The 23,286-nt window shown below is 51.7% G+C and overlaps 9 protein-coding genes across 9 annotated transcripts; 3 read left to right on the top strand and 6 right to left on the bottom strand.

Annotated features, from left to right (window-relative positions):
* Positions 1 to 335: 335 nt before the first annotated feature.
* PSV08DRAFT_407308 (P-loop containing nucleoside triphosphate hydrolase protein) lies at positions 336 to 5,527 on the bottom strand (the record flags this gene model as incomplete). The annotated part of the gene is made up of 6 exons (XM_014228969.2): positions 5,247 to 5,527; positions 2,154 to 5,199; positions 1,164 to 1,237; positions 600 to 696; positions 518 to 559; positions 336 to 387 (listed from the first exon to the last, which is right to left on the bottom strand). Exons 1-6 carry the CDS (start codon positions 5,398 to 5,400, stop codon positions 336 to 338), a joined length of 3,465 nt encoding a protein of 1,154 aa, XP_014084444.2. The 5' UTR covers positions 5,401 to 5,527.
* Positions 5,528 to 5,681: 154 nt separating this feature from the next.
* On the top strand, positions 5,682 to 6,880 carry PSV08DRAFT_266959 (3' exoribonuclease family, domain 1-domain-containing protein). Its single transcript, XM_014228970.2, has one exon. The coding sequence runs from the start codon at positions 5,799 to 5,801 to the stop codon at positions 6,561 to 6,563; it is 765 nt and encodes a 254-aa protein (XP_014084445.1). The 5' UTR covers positions 5,682 to 5,798; the 3' UTR covers positions 6,564 to 6,880.
* A 302-nt stretch (positions 6,881 to 7,182) lies between these two features.
* PSV08DRAFT_384330 (ribonuclease III domain-containing protein) lies at positions 7,183 to 7,886 on the bottom strand (the record flags this gene model as incomplete). The annotated part of the gene is made up of 2 exons (XM_014228971.2): positions 7,183 to 7,448; positions 7,508 to 7,886. The coding sequence occupies 2 exons, from the start codon at positions 7,884 to 7,886 to the stop codon at positions 7,183 to 7,185; spliced, it is 645 nt and encodes a 214-aa protein (XP_014084446.2).
* A 544-nt stretch (positions 7,887 to 8,430) lies between these two features.
* Positions 8,431 to 9,265, bottom strand: PSV08DRAFT_266952 (ribonuclease III domain-containing protein). The gene is made up of 2 exons (XM_014228972.2): positions 8,820 to 9,265; positions 8,431 to 8,768 (listed from the first exon to the last, which is right to left on the bottom strand). Exons 1-2 carry the CDS (start codon positions 9,049 to 9,051, stop codon positions 8,503 to 8,505), a joined length of 498 nt encoding a protein of 165 aa, XP_014084447.1. The 5' UTR covers positions 9,052 to 9,265; the 3' UTR covers positions 8,431 to 8,502.
* A 350-nt stretch (positions 9,266 to 9,615) lies between these two features.
* Positions 9,616 to 10,870, top strand: PSV08DRAFT_384328 (uncharacterized protein; the record flags this gene model as incomplete). The annotated part of the gene is made up of 3 exons (XM_014228973.2): positions 9,616 to 9,633; positions 9,721 to 10,086; positions 10,136 to 10,870. 3 exons carry the CDS (start codon positions 9,616 to 9,618, stop codon positions 10,598 to 10,600), a joined length of 849 nt encoding a protein of 282 aa, XP_014084448.1. The 3' UTR covers positions 10,601 to 10,870.
* Positions 10,871 to 11,710: 840 nt separating this feature from the next.
* On the top strand, positions 11,711 to 15,083 carry PSV08DRAFT_384326 (uncharacterized protein; the record flags this gene model as incomplete). Its single annotated transcript, XM_014228974.2, has 2 exons — positions 11,711 to 14,242; positions 14,471 to 15,083. 2 exons carry the CDS (start codon positions 11,711 to 11,713, stop codon positions 14,834 to 14,836), a joined length of 2,898 nt encoding a protein of 965 aa, XP_014084449.1. The 3' UTR covers positions 14,837 to 15,083.
* Positions 15,084 to 16,542: 1,459 nt separating this feature from the next.
* Positions 16,543 to 17,334, bottom strand: PSV08DRAFT_347497 (uncharacterized protein; the record flags this gene model as incomplete). Its single annotated transcript, XM_066092794.1, has 1 exon — positions 16,543 to 17,334. One exon carries the CDS (start codon positions 17,332 to 17,334, stop codon positions 16,543 to 16,545), a length of 792 nt encoding a protein of 263 aa, XP_065949804.1.
* A 42-nt stretch (positions 17,335 to 17,376) lies between these two features.
* Positions 17,377 to 19,410, bottom strand: PSV08DRAFT_243800 (uncharacterized protein; the record flags this gene model as incomplete). Its single annotated transcript, XM_066092306.1, has 3 exons — positions 17,377 to 17,775; positions 18,013 to 18,721; positions 18,773 to 19,410. The coding sequence occupies 3 exons, from the start codon at positions 19,408 to 19,410 to the stop codon at positions 17,377 to 17,379; spliced, it is 1,746 nt and encodes a 581-aa protein (XP_065949803.1).
* Positions 19,411 to 20,849: 1,439 nt separating this feature from the next.
* Positions 20,850 to 22,892, bottom strand: PSV08DRAFT_195175 (major facilitator superfamily domain-containing protein). The gene is made up of 3 exons (XM_014228976.2): positions 22,085 to 22,892; positions 21,724 to 22,030; positions 20,850 to 21,668 (listed from the first exon to the last, which is right to left on the bottom strand). The coding sequence occupies exons 1-3, from the start codon at positions 22,639 to 22,641 to the stop codon at positions 20,985 to 20,987; spliced, it is 1,548 nt and encodes a 515-aa protein (XP_014084451.1). The 5' UTR covers positions 22,642 to 22,892; the 3' UTR covers positions 20,850 to 20,984.
* Positions 22,893 to 23,286: the final 394 nt, after the last annotated feature.

Here is a 23,286-nt window from a genome sequence, read left to right as displayed (position 1 = left end):
TTACAGACAGCCATTCAGTGTAGCCGGCAACCCAGAACCTGGTCTTGTTGCCCTCTTCCAATCTTAAGGATGAGTAAACTCCACCCAGCATGTGTGCTCCTAGCGGGCGTTAGCACATGTCAGAGGCTCTTAGTGGAAGCACCAACCGTCATCCCCGGGAAACTATCATCGGCAAACGCTTCAATCCCACATGTGATACCCGGCGCCGTGTTTTCTTGTCCCGGAAGCACCCTCGACCCGCATTTCCGGTACAGTGACGGGACTAACGCCATCTCCGCTATGGCGAGGCTAACACGTCAGTAGTAGATTCACCGAGGAACACAGCAAAAGGTCACTCATTGCATGCCGACGCACATGCGAGCGCCACTCGACAAAGCCCAGAACCATCTCTCCATCTCTTGCTAGCTCATTTTTGTCCACGTTCAGCCATCGTTCAGGCCTCCAAGTGGACGAGTCAGGGATCACATTCTCGTTCCGATGTCATGAATAAGGCGCCATACTGCATACTGTACCCTACGGGATCTTGTAACCGTCATCTACCGTGACCGCTCTGTTCAATCTTGGCTCGGATGAGGGCAGTGGGGCAAAAAAGGCAAAACGTTTCCTTGACAACTGCATTCAGGGACGGCATGCTCTCCGCCGCAACCCTTATGTTCACGCCACCGTCAGTGATGCCGTCATCGGTATAGATTTGCACTATTCAATCAACTTTCCCTGCCCATGTGCATTCCGAGGCAGGGATAGACTCCAGAGTGAGGAACATCAGAGTGTCGCTGGTCGTTTCAATGCCAGCAAGGAGGTGGTCTGCACATCCATTAGCAATATCCAGGTCATCCATGCTGGTGCTGGATTTCGACTCTGAAGTATATAGCTCACTGATCTGATAATGGACTTGTTCGCTTCGGCACGCAAGATTTCACCCGCATCGTGATAGGCGTGCATCGATCTTGGTGCGTGCGCCCGGATCCCGGAGTAAGTTGCGGGCTTGGCCATGGGTAGGAAAGGCCGAATAACGCTCTCAGCCAGCCCCGTTCGAGTGTACATCCATTTCGTGAATGAGGACAGATGGAATGCAAACCATGATAGTCGGTGGCGAGTATGGTTTATGATATCGTCCAGTAATTTAACATGTTCTGGTGTTCATTTTAGAACGATGTTCCAACCGAAACTTGGAGTCCCATACAAGAAAGTGGTGATGATGTCGATTGAGTAGTAAGTAGTGAAGCGCCGAGAAGATCTCCAAACCGCCTCTACGAGAGTCGTCCGTTGCCACCAGTTTCAAAAAATACTTGGTCTTCGCTTGCACGATTCCTTCGACTTTGTACGGGGTAAGGGCCGCCTTTTGAATACGGGCGAGCTACCAGTCGCTTTCTCTGTGCGTGCTCTTCCCTACTTGCGAATGTAAACACATTCTTCCTCCCGTATGTACCGAACATCCGACAGAATTCAGTGCACTCGAATCCACTTCCTGCACCGTAAATGGTACGTAATGCCGAGAGAGAGTTGAAATGCACTTCGTTCGGCCCGATACGCACCACTGGTCCGTACTTTAGATGCAGGGCATGAATCTTGCGTGTCTGCTGGCCGGTCCAGTCGTCTCATTCAAGTCGCCACTTGGTGAGGGCATACCACCTGGGACCCGGGATACTTGACAAGGGACCAAAGAAAAAGGGACACCGGATATAGCTGTAAAGGAATGCCATCAATGCTACCGGGACAATCCATGGCGCAAACACGACCCAAGACATTCTTGCGTCTGTTGTATGATGTCAACAATCTGCTGAAGACTGCGATACCCAGGTTTGCATTGCTTATAGCAGCGATGTCTTATGTGGCTTGCCGGGTTGTCGGTCGAGGCCTGTGATATAGTGATGCTAGCAAGCTTAATGAGCAGGTAAACGTTTGCAGTGAGAATACTCAAAGATTTACCACTAACACATAGAGAAGGTTGAATCGCTATTCCTAGCTTCTTGTATGTAGATCGGAGCATGATCAAATTACCAATCTTGGGTTAAGTAGTCCTGATTGCTGGTAAGGCGCTATCATAAGTGGGGCAGGTAGTAAGTAGGGGTCTCCCCTTCCGAAACGTTGCAACGGAGCCTCAGCACTAGATGGACATCGACATCAGCGGTGAGTTTCGTGGCTTCAACTACCTTGAACCGCCCAGTTCTTTAATCATCCGCCTCCTCCGGCCCCGATAGAATCGCTCCAGCATCTTCCTCCTTTCTTCTTGCGTACTACTTTCCACAAGCAGGGCAAACTCAACTGGATCATCAAACCCCATACTCTCCGCCATACTGCAGAACTGACGTTTCCGCACCCGTTCATTAGGTCTGTACCGGTAGTTGATCTTGAACTCGCCAGGAGTAGCAGCCGCAACCATCTGCCCGTCGTGGTCATCTTCGTTTTCAGAATGAATGTCGTGCTCGACCCCCGGTTGATTGAAAAGATGCCGTGATTGCGATTGCGAGGCTTGGAACACCCGCTCACTTGCGAGATCGATGTCGTTACGTAAATCCATAGCTTGTTTACCTAACCGAGCCTCTATCTCGCTGCGCCCAATGACTTCGGAATTTTCGTGGGTATATTCCACACCTGCTTTGGCAAGAATAGCGTTGATTGGATCAGACCCTCCGCGTCTGGTCTTCCTGCATGGCTTGCTGCCAACACTGGAAGTCGAAAGGAGTGAGTCTGCAAGTTTCTTTATCCCAGCAATGTTGGCATCGTCATCAATGCCAAGATTCTTGTTCGAAAGTATGTCTTCGTCTTCCGAGTCGAACTGCGATTCATCGACGTGAAAGTCGTAGGCATTTACACCGGCTTTGGACTCAGCTACGTTGGTCTTGTGCATAATGTCGCGAAGTAGCAGATTGTCTTCTTGAAAGCTGAACAGATTTTCGAGACCGAATATCTCACCCTTTTTGCTAGACTCATCCATTACGCCTTTGAAGTAGCGACGCTCCTCGGAAGCATTGTAGCCAATGTTGGCTTGTTGCTGCTTGTAAATCTGACGAGCATACACGACTTCCTCAATGGTGCCACTCGACACCAGGCGAAATACTTCAACATTCCTCGTCTGGCCAATGCGGTAGGCGCGATCCTGTGCTTGAAGATCGTACGCTGGATTCCAGTGAGGGTCCATCACAACGACCTTGTTGGCAGACGTGATATTGAGGCCGACACCACCAGCCTTGGTAGATATTAGAAACAAAAATTGGTTGGGGTCTGCGTTGAAGTCTCCAACGGCTTGCGAACGCTCCTCATACTTCATGCTGCCGTCGAGATACGAGAAGTTGTACTTTGTGCCATCGACATCGAACAAGCCTCTCAGCAGGCGCAAGAGGCGGACCGAATGCGAAAATATAAGGACCTTGTCGCCATTCGAGTGCCAGAAATCCAACAGACGCTTCAATACCTTCCATTTCCCACAAAATTCTCTTTGTGACTGTACTAGAATGTTGTCACGGATTCGGAAGAGATCTTTGTACGTATCGGGACATGCCAACTCCAGTGTCTTCAAGTCTTTGGCTTGTTTCTCTGCAGAATCAGTTGATAGTGGCACGATGAGGGCAAGATGGTTGGCGAGTTTCTGGAAAGTAACCATGCACGGGAAGATGAAGGCTGCCCATTTCTCATCCTCATCCGGGACGTTGACGTGACAGCAATAGCCTCTTCCTCTCCCCGATCCGCAGCCGCATTCTTCCCTTGCAGTGCGAATGAACTCACATCTATCACTCTCGAGAAAAGTCCGGTATGCATCAGCTTGAGTTTGAGTAAGCTGGCAGAAGACGACGCGATCACTCTTCTTAGGCAGTTGGTCGGCGATCAGAGTCTTCATTCGTCGGAGAAATACGCTTGGTAGGATCTTCTGAACGAGGTCCTGAGCCCGGCTTCGCGCATCAGCAAGCTGAGCATTCGTAGCATCGTGAGCCTGGCCCATCTTCAGCGGAAGACTGATCTTCTGCTTCCACTCTTGAGATGAACCATACGCTCCAGGCCGCGCCCAGTTGAGAAGGTTCCAGATCTCTTCGTACTTGTTCTGGATTGCAGTACCGGTAAGGCCAATACGACAAAGTGCATTGATCTTGTTCATAGCTCGTGTAATCTCCGCATTCTTACTCTTGATCTGGTGGCATTCGTCTGCAATCACGCAATCCCAATCAACTGTGTTGATCTCGCTCTCGTTGTTACGGTAAGTGGTGTATGTCGTAATCATAATCTCCAGCATCCCCTTTGCCGCAGCACCAAGGACGCCCTTGCGATCTGCTGCGCTGGAGCCATGGTACCTATACACTTCCCACCAACCCCACTTTGACAGTTCGTCCTCCCAGTTCTGCATCAGCGTGCCAGGGCAGACAATGAGGACGCGAGGATACCATCGATTCTTGTCAAAGCGACGGATCTTACGCATACACTTGGCGTCACGTTCAGTGCCCGTCTTTCCAAAAGCGGCTGTCAGGAATGCAATGACTTGAATCGTCTTACCCAAGCCCATATCATCGCCAAGTATGGCACCTGTTTGCTTTACAAATTTTTCGTGTAGAAATTGGACGCCTTCCACTTGGTAGTCACGCAGCCATTGCGCGATAGGCGCCGGTATAACACCTTGCGACCCATGAAGCTTGATGTCTTTCTTTTGTCTCTGCGGGTTGATCGCTTTGTCTAGTTTTGGCTTTTCTGCCGTTTCCGAGTCGGAAAAGTCAATATTTTGGTAACTGGGAGGGTACCGTAGACCAGCTTCGTGGAGTTTTCTGAGACCTTGTTGTCTCGAGAGTATGTAGTCAGGGATTGGATCATCCAGAAATGCTGTTGCGGCACTGTCATCCGCTAAAGAGTCGGTGCTGAATCCAGTACGACCATCACCCTGACGCTTTCTGGAAGAAGCCTTCCGGCCCACGATGCTTGCAGCAGCTGCGGCTTTTGATTTCTTCTCGGCACGAATACGGTTGGTTTCAGCAGCCACGCGCTTTCTTTTGAGGGTTTTGCGCTCTTTCCAGTTTTGGTACACAGCTCTGGTATCTTCTTCAGACCACTCAGACTCTTCACCAGCGCCGTTGGTATCAGAATCATTTGCGTTCTCGGCCCTTGAGTCCGGGAGCTGCTGGAAAGCTTCATCATCCTCTGTACTTGACTCTTCCGCGCCCTTTTCTTTGCGCTCTATATCTACGCTCTGCATCTGAGTTTGAGTTTGCGCCAGGACTGGAAATCGTCAGTATCTTGATTGATGTAGGCTGATATCCACTGACCGTCAATATACTGCGAAATATCTAAATCTTTACGCGATGTCTTTATGATATCAAGGCCATCATCATCAGTATCACTACCATCCATCTCCTCGCTTTCGGCCACAGCTCTCAGGGCTTTCTGCTGACCCTTTGACTTGTCGCGATTTGATGTCATGACTACTACTACCAGATTTCGCTACGAAAGCGCCGGTCATATGGGGTGATTTGCACCTTTGCCAAGGCGGTTGAACGAGCTGGTACCTGGAACTAAAGGTCGCACAGGCATATTGCTAGCGACAAGTGACGGATGGTACAAGGTAAGGGAGCGCCGCTTACGACAAACGCGCTAACGCGTCCTCACGTGAGAGCGGGGCCCCGCTTGTCTGCAGATCGCTGCAGCATGGATCAAAATATCATAGCCTCCAGCTTTCCAAACTTGCATCATCATCGCAATCAGCCATTCTACCCGGAAACTCCAGCACACCACGACCTGGCCAGTCGCCCAATACTCTCACCAACCAGTCTGCGAGGGAAAATAGAAAAAATCATTCATACTCATAATAATCACCCACAATGCCCCTCGACACAAGCACCTACTCGCTCGCGCTCCTCCGCCTCGACGGCCGCCGCTGGAACGAGCTCCGCCACATCCACGCGCAAATCTCCACGCAAGCCGCCGCAGACGGATCCTCGTACCTCGAAATGGGCAACACCAAAGTCCTCGTCTCCGTCACCGGCCCCGCCGCCGAAAGCAAGCAAGGCGGCGGCCAACGCGGCGGCATCAGCAACGACAAACTAGCGAAAATCGACGTTGAAATCAACTTTGCGGGCTTCAGCGGCGTGGACCGCCGGAAGCGCAAGACGGACAAGAAGACGAACGAGATGGAGCATTGCTTGCGGTCGGCGTTTGAAGGCGTGCTGTCGCTGCATTTGTATCCACGGTCGACGATTACGATTCATGTCCATGTTGTGTCGCAGGATGGGTCGTTGCTGGCCGCGTGTCTGAATGCGGCAACGCTGGCGCTGGTGGATGCGGGCATACCGATGACGGATTATCTAGTTGCGTGCACGGCGGCTTCGTCTGCGTCGGCAGAGGCGGCGGATAATGCGTCAGCGGATGATCCGCTGCTGGACTTGAACAATCAGGAGGAGTTGGAGTTGCCGTTTTTGACGGTAGCGACGCTGGGGGAGAGCGATGATGTGGCTGTGTGTGTGATGGAGAGCAGAGTTCGCATGGAGAGGTTGGAGAGTATGCTTGCTGTGGGGATCGAGGGATGTAAGAGGATGCGCGGGATATTAGATGATGTTGTAAAGGGCTATGGAAAGCGATTTGGATGAAAGAGGGGGTATGGTGCTATTTTCAACTTAATACGTGTCGAGCGCCGTAGAGTGTCACTCAGCACTCAAGACACAAGGCCGACAGCAACCCGCAATGGCCAAGAAGATTTGTGGCTAGAGCCGTAGGCGATGTGAAAAGAGGTGGCGTGCCTCAAGTCTCCAGGAGGATCTGCTTCGCAGCAGTGCACTCAATGAAAGAGGTTGCTAGAGCGGGGCTGGATGAAGGAATGAAGGGCTTCAGCACGACGTGTAAATCGTTGGAAGCTCGCAATTGAAACTACAAAGTCATTTGATCGAAATCACTCGATTTACACCCCAAAGCCACTTAAGCGTTTCCTATCTGTGCGCTCCAGTCTGGACCTGTCTAACGCACCACACACCATTACCAATGCTTCAACAAAGCTGACTGATGATATCCAACTCTCTTTCGAACAGGTCTTAACTTCGCACTGCGGTCCTGCTACACGACCAGTTAGTAACATGCCTCTCATCTACTATTATCTTACAGCAAGTAGTCCCCAGTGCAAAAGGACCATTGTCACCACGATGCAAAACTCCAATCCACCTGCTGCAACATGCGATCGCCTCCTACGTACGGTGGAGACAGCAACAAGGAAATCTACCTTACCAGCATAGGATGATTGAAGAAGCCAGTACGCTCAAGAACATCATGAACAGCCTCAATAGCATCTTCTCCCGCATCAAGCGATACGGCTCCGACCATGGCTTCGAATGCGTCCGCCATCATGTTCTTCGTGACGTGTATGCCAGATGCCGGGACAACAAAAGCGTCGAGGCCGAGCTTGAAGCCGCGCACTGCGAGAGCTTCGTTCGAAATGAGGGATTTGTGAATGTCATTCCAAGTTTTTACTGGACTGGCATGGCCTATCATCTTGTTAGTCTTTATCAATGACGGTGGATATGTAGTGTGGCTGGATATGTACCATTCTGATTGCGGACCTGATACCATCTTTGTGATAAGACAAGACCCATGATCTTGTCGCCGACAAGCTCTAGGCGTCTGTTATGTACAATACTGTACTCACGGCCTCTGATGCTGAGAAGCGCTTCTGGGGCTGCCATTTGGACTGACTCTGCGCAAATGATCTTGTTCTTGAAGCAGTAGTCGAAGACCTTTTCAACGCCGGCAATCTTGCGATCAATGTTGATCGTGGGAGTGTTGTAACTTCGCTGCGGAGTTGTTTGGAAATAGGCGCACAGGAAGGGGTATCGCGATTTGAAAGGGATTGCTGTTACTTTGGACGCCGCATATCGAATCAGTAGTGGCCAGCTGCTATACCTCATCATATTAGGCGATACCATAGCGAGGGGTTCTGACGAAGGCGAAAGAAAGCGGTATAGCAGGTACTTGTGGTTGGAAAAGGCAGTTGTAAGAAATGAGCGTATATTCATGCATAGGCAACAAAGAAGTAAAAGCCAAAACAGCATCGTTTGCTCTGACAAACAACAAAACGTGTCATGTTGAATGACAACTGCGGTTGATGACGCGTGTTTGCTATTGCGACTCAAAGTGGGCTTTGCTCGGCAAACCAGCAGACAGTAGACCAGTAGGACGTCGTTAAAAGGACTGTTGATAACCACTCATTAGAAACCATACGAAAGATTGCACTCGGTCATCCCATCGTCGCAGTTGATCACGTAGGTCCGCAGATGGCTTGATCTAGAGTGCACTCTGTAAGACCGCGCCATGTCTACAAAAGCAACAGGAGGGCGATTCATAAGGAATTTCAACGCTATATTCAAATCCCAAATGAGATTCGACGCAGGAAAAGGTCCAATGAACCGTCCGGCTATTATTTAGGGAGACTTGGAGCTGACTTCAAGGGTAGTATCTCGAAGAAGACATGAAAGGATCTAGTAGAGTCTTAATTAGTGCATAGCAAGCTGCTGATCAGGTTGGGGGCGAGGATGAAAGGAATCAAGACGTTACCGTTAAAAGGATGTGGTCGAAGAATCCAAGATGCTGCATGACATTGTGAACAGCAGCGTCTCCTCCATCTTCGTGGACTGCTCCAACGATGGCCCCGAGGGTCGCTGCGACCATTTTTGGAGATACGATTGGTGTGCTACTAGCTGTAATGACGACCTTGTCAATTCCAGCATTGTAGCCTCGGCGAGCCAGTGCATCATTGGAGATCACATCGTTGCGCAACTGCGTCCACTGTGCTGGGGATAGGGTCTCGTCTGTTGTCGTAAGCAGTGCAGCCTAGCAAGAGCAAGGGGCTTGTAATTTACCATACGACCCACGCATTCTGAACCACGCACTGCAAAGTTCTCTTGCAAGGACTGCCTCTCCCAGGATTGCTAGCCTCTTGTTGTTATGCAAAGTCCTGACTGCGTTACCCTCAATAAAAGCAACGTGTGGCGCTGCCATTTGAGCTGCCTCGGCGGCAAGGAGTTTCTTGGAGAAAACATAGTCGATGATCATCTCGATTTCCGATGCTTTTGATATGAAAGGAGTTGACATTGTTGCGTGGAGAAGGTCTGTGTAGTCAGTCAATGAGGTGGGGGTGAGAGCGAGAAGGAAACAATGCGGGGTAGATGAGGTATCGGATAGTAGAGTCGAGTAGTTGAAACGCAGACTAGAGCCAAGACAGCACTCTACATGGTCTAATCTGATACTGGCGTGCGCGCAATCATGCTGGGGATTATGCGAGGGGATTATTATCAAGGATGCCGATGCGTAGCCCAGTCAGATTTTGGGGGCTGGGTTGGGCGCAGTGCTGTGGTTGGGGCGCGGCCATCACAGGGCACCTGGAGATCGCAGCTTCCCGTTTCTGGGGATGGTTCACTCGGTTCACTCTGGCCGTTCTACCACTAGCTCGGATGCGGCTTAGCGGCTTCCTACGTCATATGCAGAAACACTGGAAAACCGGCGTGGTGGACGAGTGGAAGGCGGCCAAGAGGGGGCGAAAATACGCTATGAAAACGGGTGTTTCCAGTATCCGCATCGCCGGATTCTGGTCAAGTCCACCAAGACGGCTATCCCGGAAGCACCAAACCACAAAGAATACGAAACTAGTCATTTGCCATGGCAGAGGAGTTCGTGGTACGTGGCCTATGTATCCTTGCTGTGCTGGTGCTAAGTACTGCACTCTTGCGAAGTCTGCTGATTGGTTGCGTCGATGGTATATAGGAGCTCGGGTTCGAGGGCCTTGATAGATTTGCAAATCGCTACTGGGACCGAACCTATGATCATCTACCAAACATACCAAGACCAAGAAGAAACAGATATCGCCAGCAGCAAAGACAGCTACCGTCCGGGCAAGCACCACAACACCCTGACAAAGGCTACGAGTCATCAAGTCCCATTTCGGACGACGTATACGGCTACAAGTCTGACCCTGAAATGTATGGGCCAGACAGACAGGACGGGTATGCAAGGGACCAGCGGTACCGCGAGGCCGAGCAAACGGACTACATGCACACAGCACCGGGGCCAGGATTCAGAGTGCCTCGCCGTCAGGCTGAATACGACAGTGGGCGGAACACGCAACTAGAAGTGCGTTGTCTTTGCGATGAGGCATGGATCGATAGCTGACTAAAAACAGCCATATGGGCAAGCCGAAGAGCAAGGTTATTATTATGGCCGGCCAGCGCCATCCCGAAGACGGTCTTCGTGGTCTCCGCCGCGCTCCCGGGTGCGAGGAGGGTCGGAATCACGACAGGTGCGCTCTCGGTCGCGGTCGCAGTCGCGGCCACAGTCTCAATTGGCACACGACGATGCGAAGAACCGGCTCATTGCAACCATTGGAGGGGCATTGGTGGGTGGGCTTGCGGGCAACCAAGTAAGCAAACACAATGGCAACAAGTACGATACTGCGGCAACGCTTGCCGGGGCCATTATCGGAGGGGTTGGCGCCCGGGAAGCAGCCGATCACTGGGACAAGACGCGACAGAAGAAGAAGCAACCAAAGGGAGAGGGGTGGGAGGGTGAGTATGGAAACGGACACGGTCGCAGAAACGAACGATGGCAGGAGGGGGGCAGGTGGGACGACGAGGACAGGCGGTATTAGTAGGGGGTCGTCAGGTGCAGGTAGTGTACAAGAATACGCATGTACACAAGCCTGTCCACGTGCTCATGACATGTCGGCGAGGAGATGGCGTGTTGGGCGCTTGCTCGTGGTTTTGGCCACGGCGTATATACAGAGTGCAGAGGCTAGGGAATCCGGAGGTCAGTGGCAGGGGCAAAGTTCAATTGCTTGTTGCGGGAATGACGTGCGACGAGCGGGCGCCTTGTCTGCGACATGATCTGATGCGGCGGCGAGGGGGCCGTGCAATGGGGGCCACGGGGGCCATGGGGCGGCTTGAGAGCCCGCGGGCGCAGCGGGGTGGTGGGTGTCGTTCGCAAGCAAGCACAGTGGCGGTCTCGGGGGTGGGCTAGTGGTGATGGTGGTGATGGTGGTGGTGGTGGTAGTGGTGGTGGTGTAGCAGGGCAGGAGGAGGGCACGAGCTGGCAGGGCAGGGCAGGACAGGGCAGGCCTGTCGTCCGTCCGTGCGCCCGTTTCGAGAAGGCCGAGTAGAAGGTCGGTCAGCCATTGCCAGCAGCCAGGGCGGGACTAAAGCCTCGTCCCGCACTCGCTCCATCCTCTATTCTCTCCGAAAAGCACGACGGGCCTGCAAGACGGTGGCCACGACGCTGAAAATAGCCTACTGTGCTGCACAGCCATACCCACTCCTACACCCTCTGCCGCCCGCCCCTTGCTTTGCTCAGTGCGTCCCGCCCGCCGGTCAAGCGTGGCAGGTGTTGCAGTGGCCGTCTAGCGGCAGCTTTGTTCCACGCCATCCATTGCATCTGCTACTGACCGCCCGCCGGCATACCGCCCTCTCCCCATTGAGCGCCTGCACAAACCCTCGCCCTCCACCTCGCCCCCAGCGCCCTCGCCCCAGCCAGAGCCACCGCAAACCACCATGAGCTGAGCCTGCCCCGCCATTCTACCCCTTCGACTCGCCCGCTCACAACCACACCGCCGCCGGCTACCCAACGCCTGCTGCCCCTCCCCACTGCGAGCCCGCGACGGCCGCCTCTGCACCAGCTATCGCGACTCCCTCAACGCGTCTCCGCCCACCGCCACCACCACCGGCTCCCTCTCCTCCCACGCTCCCACGCCCCAATCACCGCCTCCATGCGCCGATACAGGCCGGGCGGTGGCCCAGTCCGCGCTCATGGAGGCGTGCCCGTCCCAGACCCCTTCGCCATGGTGCGCGCATACGATAGCGACTCCAATCCTGCCAGGCCCATCCGTCCCTCGCCCCTCGCTGCCTCGACCATCCAGGGCCTCCCGCTAGACCTGCTCGACCGCCTGCGTTCCTTCCCCCTCTTCCAAGCTGCTCCCGACTCCTTCCTCGCACAGGTCGGCCTGCACCTGAAGCCGCAACTCTATCAGCCCCATGACACAATTCTCACCGAGGGCGAGACGGGCAAGGCCATGTACTGGCTGGTCCGCGGTGCTGTGCGCGTCACCTCGCGCGACCAGGAGAGCACATATGCCGAATTGAAGCCCGGTGCCTTCTTCGGCGAGATTGGCATCCTCATGGACATTCCCCGCACTGCCACCATTATTGCCAATGTCCGCTCCCTCGTCGTGCGTCTGAACAAGGAAGACCTGACCAAGGAGCTCCCCAAGTTTCCCGATGTCGAGGTCGCCATCAGGCACGAGGCCCAGGAGCGCTTGGCCATTCTGCAGCGCAAGAAGTCGGAGCTATCGGCCAAGCGCCCACAACCCACGCGCCAGATAACGGGCAAGCGCGACCGTGAAGATGGCGATGTGGTCATGGCCGAGAGCGGTACCATACGTGATGGCGAGATCAATGCCTTCAAGAAGCGCAAATCTCCAAGTCCGGGCCTTGCTGAAGCCATTGCCCACAGTGCCTTTGGAAGCGATAGCCTACATGTGAGGCCTTTGCTGAAAGAGCTGCCTCTCTTCTCCGAGCTGCCAGACGATATTCTGCACTTCATCGGCATGCGCGCTCAACCATGTTCCTTTGATCCTTTTGTAGACATTATAAAACAGGGCACCCAAGGCCGTGATGTCTTTTTCATTGTAAAGGGCGAAGTCGAGGTCATTAGCGACCATGTGCCCGAGTCCAATGGTTTCACCTCACCCACCCAGGGACGAAGAAAGTCGATTGCTGCCGGCGAGCACAATTTCCAACAAGTCAAAGCTCGACTAAAGCCAGGACAGTACTTTGGTGAGGTGGTCAGTCTTTCGCTGGCGCCACGCCGCACTGCCACGGTCCGCTCTATATCCGCTGTCGAATGCCTGATGATTACCGGAGACACGCTGAACCAGCTGTGGGAAAAGTGCACTCCAGACGTACGGCGACAGGTCGAGTCTGTCGCTAAAGAGCGCCTGCAGACTGCCAAAGACGAAGATGTGCTCATGCCAGATGCGCATAGCACACCCAATATCAACGACTTGGCCATAGTAGACTACACAATACCTCGAACACCACGGAGGAAAAAGAGCGTGCCGACCGTTACTTTCAATGAAACACTCGGCATCGACAACTCTGTAGCTCCTGCTCGGAGAGACGAGAAAATGATGGAGCCATTCGATCCCGATCCTTTTCTAAACGTCGACCTTGACAACGTCAGATCGCGGTCGCGTAGAGGTTCGCTCGCTCCACCAGCACCTGGCTCAACACCCGAAGCCCCCGCAAGTCCTGGCAAAACTGAATTCCCAAGGACTCCATCCCCTAACGGCTCACCGCTTTCTCCGTCGCCATCTTTTACAATAGCAAAACATGCATCTACCCCGCCGGAGGTTCCATTCGATTTCAAGCGCCCACGACTTGTCACAAAACCAAGCATATACACAAGAGGTCGATTGCCAGATTCTGTACTCGTTACCATCTTGGCCAACCTAGACATTTACGAGCTGATGAAACTACGCATCATTTCTTCACATTGGAGCAAACTCATATCGGAATCCCCTGATATTCTCCACGATCTTGATCTTACAAAGTACAACCGCAAAGTCACCGACCGGTCACTCATCGATATAATATGTCCCTTTGCCGGCAGCCGGCCACGTTCCGTCAACATCAGCAATTGTTTCCATGTGACAGACGAGGGTTTTGGAGAACTAGCAAAGACATGTGGCCCGAGCGTCAGGATATGGCGTATGAAGAGCGTTTGGGACATCACCGGACCTGCTGTTCTCGAAATGGTACAGAAGGCCAAGGGTCTGGAGGAGGTAGATCTGAGCAACTGCAGAAAGGTCGGCGATAACCTCCTTGCCCGAGTCATTGGCTGGATAGTACCTGACATGCCTCCCCAAATGGCCATGGCTCATGCTCAACAACAGGCCCAGATGAACGGGCGCCGACAAGGAAAAGGCGCCAACAGTCAGCCACCGCAACCTCTACCGCCAGGCACCGTTGTCGGCTGTCCAAAACTCAGGCGATTAACGCTGAGTTATTGCAAGCACATTACTGACCGAAGCATGGCTCACATTGCTGTTCACGCAGCCAACCGCATCGAAAGCATCGACCTGACACGTTGCACCACCATTACAGACGTAGGCTTCCAACACTGGAGCGTCTACCCCTTCCCTAGGCTTACCAAGCTATGTCTCGCCGACTGCACCTACCTGACCGACAACGCAATCGTTTATCTCACCAATGCAGCCAAGGGGCTAAAGCAACTTGATCTGGTAAGTTTGGACCCTCATTTTTTTTCACTTTATTTCTTTTTCTGGATCATGCCACGAAAGAGAAAGAAGAAACAAAAATCCCATTACCTCAATCCACTCACACAAGGAGAAAGAGCCCTGATTTCCCTGATCTCCCTGATTCCCCTTTGCAAAAAATAAAAATGCAAAAGAGGAAAAGAAAAAAAAGAGCTTCACACCCGCTAACGCGAAACCCCTCGGAATCAACAGTCTTTTTGCTGCGCCCTCTCGGACACAGCAACCGAAGTCCTCGCCCTCGGCCTTCCCTCGCTCACCCACCTCAACCTCGCCTTTTGCGGCTCCGCAGTGTCAGATACCTCGCTCCGCTGCATTTCGCTGCACCTCCTCGAGCTGCGCAACTTGTCTGTGCGCGGCTGCGTGCGCGTCACGGGCACGGGCGTCGAGGCCGTGGTGGAAGGTTGTCGCGACCTCGAGCGCTTTGATGTGAGTCAGTGCAAGAATCTGGGGCGTTGGCTCGATGCCGGTGGTGTGCAGAGCGTGCGGAGTCGCGGCCGCAATGTCAAGTTTGTCTGTGTGAGTGATGGGCGGTGGAGGGATTCGATGGGGAAAAGTTAAAAAAAAAAAAAAGACACACGGCTTTTCGTTTTCTTTTTTCTTTGATTTGCTCCATTTCCCCATGTGCGGTTGCTGTGTTGGTGCAAAGTCGATTGTTGGTCGTTGGTGATGTTGACATGAGGTTTTTGTGACCGAAATGACATTGTGTCTTTTTCTTCTTCTTTTTTCTTTGAGAAGGAAGAGGTGGGGGAAATCGAAAAATACCTGGGAAAGTTTCTCTCTCTAGATTGGGGTGGAGGAAGGGGTTTTTTTTGGATCGTTTTTTTTTTCATTTTCGTCCAATTGTCGAAATCTCTCTCTCTCTCTCTTTCTCTCTTTACCCTTCACATATAGAGTTGTACTTGTACTGTTGACTGTACTCTTTTGTACTGTTTCTGTATGGTATTCATCTTTGCCATGTTTCTTTTTTTTTCGTCATTTTGGTTTGGCTTGGCTTGGTTTTGCGGCGGCGGGCGGTGGCGGTGGCGGTTGTGCTGTGCAGTGCTGTGTTATGCTACGATAAAATTTAATGCCATGATACCATGTTTGACATTGATCTTTTGCATCCTGTCCTTCGTAGATTGCTGTTGTGTGGGGGTTGCTGATGGAGATGAGGGATGGTGAGAGTCTGTGTATTTGCTGAATGTGGGGAGATGGTGATTCGGATGGCGAAGAGATGTTGCAACGGTAGGGTTGGTTACCACTTTTGCATTGGGGAAGAGGGTATGGTAGAGAAATTGGGTAGTATTTGATATGCGTAGCTCGGTAGGTAGTTTTTAGTACCGTCAAGATGTTTGGATTTTGTAAAGCTACTGTGTTAAACATGATACCTGATGTAGGGATGGGTGGAAGTCATTTCTATCTTTCCTCCCACTGTTGGTGGCTGGTGGTATTAGTAGTGCCGTTGGTACAAATGATTTCTTGCCTGATTATTTGATTATCTGTTCGAGTTTAACGTCCTATATCAAAGCCACCGATGGATCATGCAGACGGGTGAAGCCCAGGGCTTATGGCGGTGCAGCACTGTCTGATCTCGTTATCTTTGGGTGATGTATTGGCTACTGTTAACAGGTCGATTGAGGGTTTTTTTTGGCGGGGGGGGGGGGGGAGGGCAGAGGGAGTATCGCTTTAGTCAGCGTAAACTTTTAGTTCAGACTTGGTTGTATCACACATGTTGTTTAAATACTTTCACAAAATAGCGAATTTTTGAAGTTGATGATATCTGCTTATCTTTTCACTCTATGCTGAATAGACTCAATCTATAATCGTTGTTACAAGTGATGAACAGACGTAAAAATGGAAATCGACATGATATAGGAAGATGGTTGGGTAAGGAGTATTTTCTAGTCTTGGTATTTGTAGCTGTTCTAATCCTGCCAAGTGGAGTAGTTGCAGCCATAGCTATTGCTAGACTTTCATCCACTTGCTCATTCCTGCTCAAATGCCCTTATCTTGTCTATCAAGTTAACATCGTCCTGAAAACCAATTGCTTCTGCGGTTTCTAAGCAACATGCCGCTATGGCGAGACGGTTTTCATGAGTTGGCAATATCCCAAGACACACCAAGCTCTCAATCTGCTCCTTCAGGAAAACTCGCAAATCTTCAAGTTCATGGAAGACCTGAGGAGAAAGATCCGCACCAGCCTTTAACATCATGGCTGTTATTTGAGCGGCAGGCAAATCTCAGCTTTGGCCAACAGAAAAGTACCTGTCTTCCAGCCAGAGCAACTATGGAGTTGTATTTTTATAGTGTTCCACGACCATCTGATTTGGGTCACAGCCCGAATCCAACAGAATTCCTATTGTCGTTACTGGCACTAGTCTGTCGTCGATAAAATATTCCAAAATCAACTTCATCATGGGTTGGAGAACAGAAGGGACCAAGAGATTGAGTCGCTCGCTCGTAGTTCGTGCTCTCTGTACTGTATCGAACTCCTGGGCATCAGGCTTGCTGATACAGGTATCCGGATTCAGTTCCGCAGCCAACAGTAAAGTGATATGTTTGTCGTTCAGCTTGTTTCTGAAGAATCTCAAGGTTAGATCTACCTCGTTATTCAAGCCAATATATAGACGTGTTGGTGACCGGGATCGGTATCCTTTGTTTTGTTCGTGCTGATCCATTGAGGACCGAGGCCGTTTTATTGCCATCAAAATGCTGTCGAGTACTGCAGCCAAATGAGATGGCCGCGTTTTTAACAAATCCGTCAAAATGATCAAGCTGTTCAGAACAGTAAAGTCTCCCTCATCTATGTGTCTCACATCGAGGAATAACATGAACGAGTCAATAAATGCCAAGGCAGCAGTCGGGTCGAATCCATCATCGTCTATCTTCAAACAGTCCATTTTTAGAGCATCTGTATTGTCGAGAAACTCAAACACTGTTCTGTGCATGAAGTTGACAAAAGGAGTATCCCCACCAGGACCCATTAGGTGACCTTTGGAAGCATCGCCACGTATTTCCAATGACCCTCTACATTGACTTCGAAGACGGCCTTCCAGCATCAAAGATTTTTGGTTCATCTCATCAGGTGAGTATCGAGTAAAGTCTTTCATTTGATCCAATTACATGCCCTTTTCGACGGCCCAAGCCATTGCAAAAGTCGAGATGAAACTCATATCTTCGACTGGTCCTCGTATGTAACAGAGGCGAAGCATTTTTGATGCTTGTTGCCGAACTCGCTCTGGTATATCCTCGATTATACTGCGGAGGAGGTCCTCAAGTTCTGGTGGTAGCCGGTCAACTGCCCGTTGGATCTCGTCTGCAGAGTCATATGCATCAAAGCGGTCAAGTAGTGTGCGGCAAGCAAGTACGACCCAGAGAAATACGCCCTCCGCTTTGTCTTGCAGAGTTATGATCAATTCTCGAACGTCGGCTTCATTAAGATAAGCTGTCGCCATCTCGGCAAAGATAAGACCGAATTGTGTCGTTGACATATTTTTCCATGTCTCGCTTTGTAAGATCTTGTAGTCTCAGTTGAGGTCTTGTGCGAAAGGCTGCAACACACGTGTTGATAGGCCGACTTGAAAGCAGAATCTTGATGTGGGCGCTGGTCGCAAATTCCTGTATAAATGATATCCCTTCACGATGGCTGCTTTGAACTCGTCGATACCGCTGGGCAGGGGTGCGAGCGACACCAATCGACGGCCGTCGCTTACCAGCCACAGCTAGCCACTATGGGTATGTGGGGGGCGCGACACCAATCGGCAGCCGTCGCTGGTCAGGGGGTTGAGCGACAGCTGTCGATTGGTGTCGCTCGCCCCGCCACGATTAGTCATATAAGTTAACCACTCTTGGAAGGTGGGGTGGAGCGACACCAATCGACAACCGTCGCTCGACCCCCCCTGCTCAGCGACGGCCGTCGATTGGTGTCGCTCGTTAGCCACAGAAGCTAGCCACTTCAGGAATATGGGGGGAGCGACACCAATCGACAGTTGTCGCTTGACAGGGGGAGGAGCGTCAATGAAGAAAGCAAATGCCGCCTGTTTTGATACTTCGTCAAGTTGTTGTAAGGCCCATTTTAGTTCAGTGCTTGAAGGGAGCTTCAAGTTCTTGATTCCACTCTGAGCCTCCTGCCACATGTGCGGAATAAGAGACTGGTTTTCTTTCAGAACATGGTACAAAAGACCTCTGGCTACACCACAACAAGTATTTTGCTCGAGAGTTCCAACATTCCATAGCAAAAAGTTACCCATGATCGATTCTCGACTCCCTACCCATTCTTGCAGTAGTTCTGGAGCTCCATAATTTTCAAAGAGATACTTCGTCGACGTGGATTTACCAGAGATCCAGTATATACCAGCTCCAGATCGTAGCCATTGACCCAAGTCGCTCCAATTGCTTCCAGGATCAGGAGGCTCGATTGCCCGTTTGAAAGTTTCGGAATGTGCTTCAGAGATGCTGTCTTTTCTGTCATCAATCAAGCGGAACTAGAGGCAGTTGAGAATCAACTTGGCGCACTCCTGATCGATGCCGTTTTCTACCCTGCAAGTGATATTGACATCTTCATTCGGCAAAACAGTCTTGATAGTCCCTAGCTCACTGACAGAACTCAAATTGGCTGCTTCGTGTTGCAGGGCGGTATTGGTGGAATCACCCCTTTGTGGAGGTATGACTGCGTTGATGTCGGCAATTAGATCGGATAAGCTTTGGAAGAGGCTTTCAAACTGTTCTTTATCTTGGATAATCCATCTGACCTTGTCAACAGCAACATATTGAGTGTCATGATGCTCGCCTGAAGATGGGCCAGATTGTACAGCTTGGTATGGCTGGAGTGACTGAACGTCGCGACGAGATCGAAGCTTGTGCGGCATTGAATTAAATTTTGACATCAGCCAATGACGAAAAGCTGTCGGCGATTCCATTGATTCATGAATCTTGGCTGGTCTGACACTGTATCGTTGCTCAAGTTTGTGGCCGTCTTGGAGCAGCTGACGAATCCAACTAAAACCCTGATAGATGAGAGGCTCAATGTTAGGGTCATCAAGTCGCTTGTCATAGTGTTCAGGATCGAAGATTTTCAGTCTGTTGGCCCACTGGTGCAGAAGTTTTCTCTGGATTTCGAGTCTTGTTGCTAGCGCGACATAATGTTGGCCCATTGACTTTGCCGTTTCGATACTATATGATAAAAGTTCCACACAGTCTCCAAAGACACCGACAAGTGCAAGAGTACCGATAGCAAGGCCTGCAGCCTCCACAGCTATTAACTAGAGAATATAGATGTGAGAGAGTGGGCCAGTAGCGGTAGCAACAAGTAGATGATTGATGAGACGCATTTCTATGAATTTTCAGAGCAGGTTGAGCGACCGTCACCTCTCGACAAGGCTGAGTTCTTGTGCACTCCTGAGGGGTAATTCAGCTGCCTGATCCTGCCGGCTACGCCAACGCTGTTTTCTAGGCACTGGTTGTGCATGGCCAATCACATGTCCGGCGTAGAGAAATCTGCCTCGTCGAATATTAACAGTATTTTGAGCCTACATTTGAGTAAGTGAGTGAGAGTATAAGGGAAAATGCCGTTGTGACTATTCATAGAAATGATTCGGCCTGAGCGCGCAGTGGGCATTCTCTAGTTCAAACATGGCGGGCAATAAAATGCACGTGCTGCGTAGAGATAAGAGAAGCCAAGATAGGCTGACAGATCTGGCCCCCATTGTTGGTAGAACAGCACGCCAGGCCCACTTCATACTAAGACACGTGACAGCGACGTCTAACTGGCTCGATGACCATTCTACTGCAAAAGCCTTACCCATCTCCAAACAAGACTTAAAAAACAAAAAAAAACAACGAAAGACACAGGCACCCGCACTTTCCCGCAGAAGCAAAAACCGTACACCTCATTCCCCAACCCCTTGCAGCTTCCCCAATCCACATAGTACCTTGGTACGCGCGCATGCGCGCAACACTACCTACTTACGACCCGTCCTACCGAGCCAACCTTTCCATATTATACGCACTGTACCTACATGCCTAGTGTACACTACATACAATTGAAACCACTAGCTCCCCACCCCCTCCGCACACACACCCCCCACGAAAAAAAAACCAGAAAAGCAAAAAAGAGCCGGATCCAGACCACGAATCCCTCGCCTCAAGCCCGGGATACCCAATCAAGGCACCCACACCCCACTATCTGTTCATTGGGGGGGGTACATGGGGCCCACCACGCAATTAGACCCACAGAGCCTCGCTCACACAGCTCAGAAGCTAACATCAGGCCACGATGCCAAAGGATTTTTGGACTCCACACCCCCCAAGCCCGTACGTGCGTCGCTTGGCGATCTTGGGGGAGCCCCAAAGGATTTGTTGCGGCTCTGCTCCGCGGGATAAGTTTTCACGGTGGACGTTTGTGGGCGCGCCAAAGGGAAAGGGTTACGCCAGTTATGTGGTGCTTGGCGGACGGTAGTTGAATGATAGTAGGACTGTGAATAGAAATTTTCCGAGTTGCTAGAGAGAAGACAAATTTTTTTTGGAATGAGGGTAGGTAATGTATACACGATAGTACAAGTTCACGAGCGATTTTGAGGTGGAAAAGAAAAGGTAAGGTTGGAGTATGTCAAATAATCTTGCATTTGCTTTCGTTACAGAGTCATATCTACCGGTCCTTCTAATGGACCGAGAAGTGGTATCAAGTAGTTTGTGAAACCTGTCACACATACATAGCGCGCTTAACCCATTAAATCTTCTCGTTCTTCTCTGAGTGGTCAATGACCTCGACGGCCTTTGCGCCGTTCTTCTCGCTGTGAATGCTGCCGCTCTCGATATCCTTGGGAGCGGTGATGTTGGCGCCAATAGGACCGGCCTGTTCAAAGTGGCGACCCTTCTTCTCGGGGCCAAGAGCGGTAGTGACGGCAATGCCGAGAACAATGATAGCAGTAGCGACGCCCATGACGGGGCCATAGGCGGGGGATGGTTCGCCCTTTGCCGTCTTGATAATGGTGGCTTCAGCGACGGCGTTGACGATTTGGGCGGAAGGCGAGGAAATCATGTTTCCGAGTTGGTAGGTGATGCCGACAAAGGAAGAGCGGAATGCAGGGGGTGAAAGTTCGCTCAGGTGGATGGGAATGACACCCCAGGCGCCCTGGACAAAGAACTGGATCATGAAGCCAGAGGCTGAGAGGCCGCGCTCGGTGGTGGGGAGGATCCAGGCTGGAATGAGGCATCCGGAGATCAAGACGGCGCAGACAATCATTCGGCGGCGACCGAACCACTGCGAGGTGTATCCGAGAATAGTACCTCCGACGCAAGCACCAGTCTTCATGAGGATAGAGGCGCGGGTAGCACCGGCGGAGCTGAGATGCTTCTGCTCTTTCATGAAGGTGGTGTAACTGTCCTGGCTGGTGTGGGAGTAGTAGTTGAACTAAATCAATGTTAGTTTTCATGTTTCCAATCTTGACGTTTGCAAGAAAACATACCCAGGTCATGAGGATGATGCAGTAAATGCACATCTTCCACTCCTTCTTAAGCATGAGCTTGGTCTCAGCCCAGAAAGCGCCGGGGGCCTTCTTGTTGCCGGATCGCTTGGCCTCAAGGAATTGCTTCGACTCAGGGAAGAGGACACGGACGAGACCGACAGCAATGGAGAAACCGGCACCGACCCAGAAGACAGTCTTCCAGGTGCTGGTCGCGCCTCCGACACCCAAGTTGGCACAGGCCGCGAGAACATAACCGAACGAGTATCCTTGCTGCAGGATACCGCTCATAAGACCACGAGCATCGAGACTGAGAAAGTTAGTATCTGACGCGTATCCAAAAAAAAAATCATCATAAACGTACGGGCAGTTCTCGAGGGCCATGGAGATGGCGTTTCCGTAGACACCTCCCATGAAGAGACCGAACAGACTGCGAACAGCCAAAAACTGCTGGAATGTGCCGGCATAGATGGTCGCGACCTGAAGCAGACCGAGAATAATCATGTTGAGGACCATGGGCCACTTGCGACCAAACTTGTCTCCAGCAACACCAAACATGGCAGCACCAACGGAGCGGAGGAGCAGCGTCAAGGTGATGGCAGTTGTGATGGCAGTGTTTGTTGTGTGGTAGTATTTGGCAAGCTTGGTGGTCTGGATGGACAGAGCGTGGAAGTCGAAAGCATCAGCTGTCCAGGCAAGGAATCCAACAAGGAAGTACAGCCAGTCCTTCCAGCCAAGCTGGGCGAAAAGACTGATGGGATTCTTGAGGGGCTCTGGCCTCTGCCACTCGCAGTGCTCCTCGCCAAAGTCGTTTGTGACGACTATGCGCTGGTCCCAGGTGAAGAGGTCCTTCAGACTCTGTTTGGCAGTGGGGATGACGCCCTTGGCCAGCGGGTCAGCAGGACGGTTTGCGGTCGCCATGATGTAGAGGGCTGAGGAGACTCTAGGGCAGATTTCAAGGCAATGGGAGAAGAGGAGGACTGCCTTTTAAAAGTAGGCACGAGTCCGATCGCAGTGATAACCCCATGGCTGGACGCGGGGAAGTCGAATATATACTTTTTGGAGTCTCATGCAGCACCACTGTGAGGCCTCGCAACGGTGCTATCGAAGCCCTGGTCAGTCGGCCACTGGACCTTGATACGGGCCAAGAAGAGCCAAGACCGTGTGTGCAGTGGTTGTTGGGGGACGGCCAGTGGATGTAACCGCGCCGGGGCAGCCAAGGACGCCATATTGCGCTAAGCAATCGAGGTGGGCCCCAGACGACGCCAGCGCGAGTGAGGGAACAGACATTGACCCGGGATCTCGTCGTCAGTGTGCAAAGGCTCTCGAGACGGCGCGGAGAAAAACAAGTGGGTGTGTGTGCTGATCTTGACCACGCCCGACGCCGTTGTGTTTTTTCCCCACGGGGCACTTTTTCCTTCGCGTCTCCCGCACGGTGGTAACTTTGCGGGACAGCTGCAAGCACAACCATATTGGAGCGTCGCAACAACACCAGGCCCGACCACGGCAAAGAAAAGAGACTCTTGATGCTTGAGCCCACACAAGCTCTGATGGCGCCGCGGAGGC

This window comes from Bipolaris maydis, assembly GCF_028858645.1.
Source record: "Bipolaris maydis strain C4 unplaced genomic scaffold PSV08scaffold_2, whole genome shotgun sequence".
Lineage (NCBI taxonomy): Eukaryota > Fungi > Ascomycota > Dothideomycetes > Pleosporales > Pleosporaceae > Bipolaris > Bipolaris maydis.
The sequence above is the reverse complement of the archived record's forward strand: the minus strand, read 5'-3'. Positions and strand labels throughout refer to the sequence as shown.

What these genes read in the sequence shown, in the direction of transcription:
- PSV08DRAFT_266959 (XM_014228970.2), top strand. Translation starts at nt 5,799, where the DNA reads ATGCCCCTCGACACAAGCACCTACTCGCTCGCGCTCCTCCGCCTCGAC.
- PSV08DRAFT_266952 (XM_014228972.2), bottom strand. Translation starts at nt 9,051, where the DNA reads ATGTCAACTCCTTTCATATCAAAAGCATCGGAAATCGAGATGATCATC. An exon ending in CAGAATGCGTGGGTCGTATG is followed by an intron (nt 8,769 to 8,819) that starts GTAAATTACAAG and finishes TTACGACAACAG; the next exon opens with ACGAGACCCTATCCCCAGCA.
- PSV08DRAFT_195175 (XM_014228976.2), bottom strand. Translation starts at nt 22,641, where the DNA reads ATGGCGACCGCAAACCGTCCTGCTGACCCGCTGGCCAAGGGCGTCATC. An exon ending in ATGGCCCTCGAGAACTGCCC is followed by an intron (nt 22,031 to 22,084) that starts GTACGTTTATGA and finishes TAACTTTCTCAG; the next exon opens with TCTCGATGCTCGTGGTCTTA. An exon ending in GCATCATCCTCATGACCTGG is followed by an intron (nt 21,669 to 21,723) that starts GTATGTTTTCTT and finishes ACATTGATTTAG; the next exon opens with TTCAACTACTACTCCCACAC.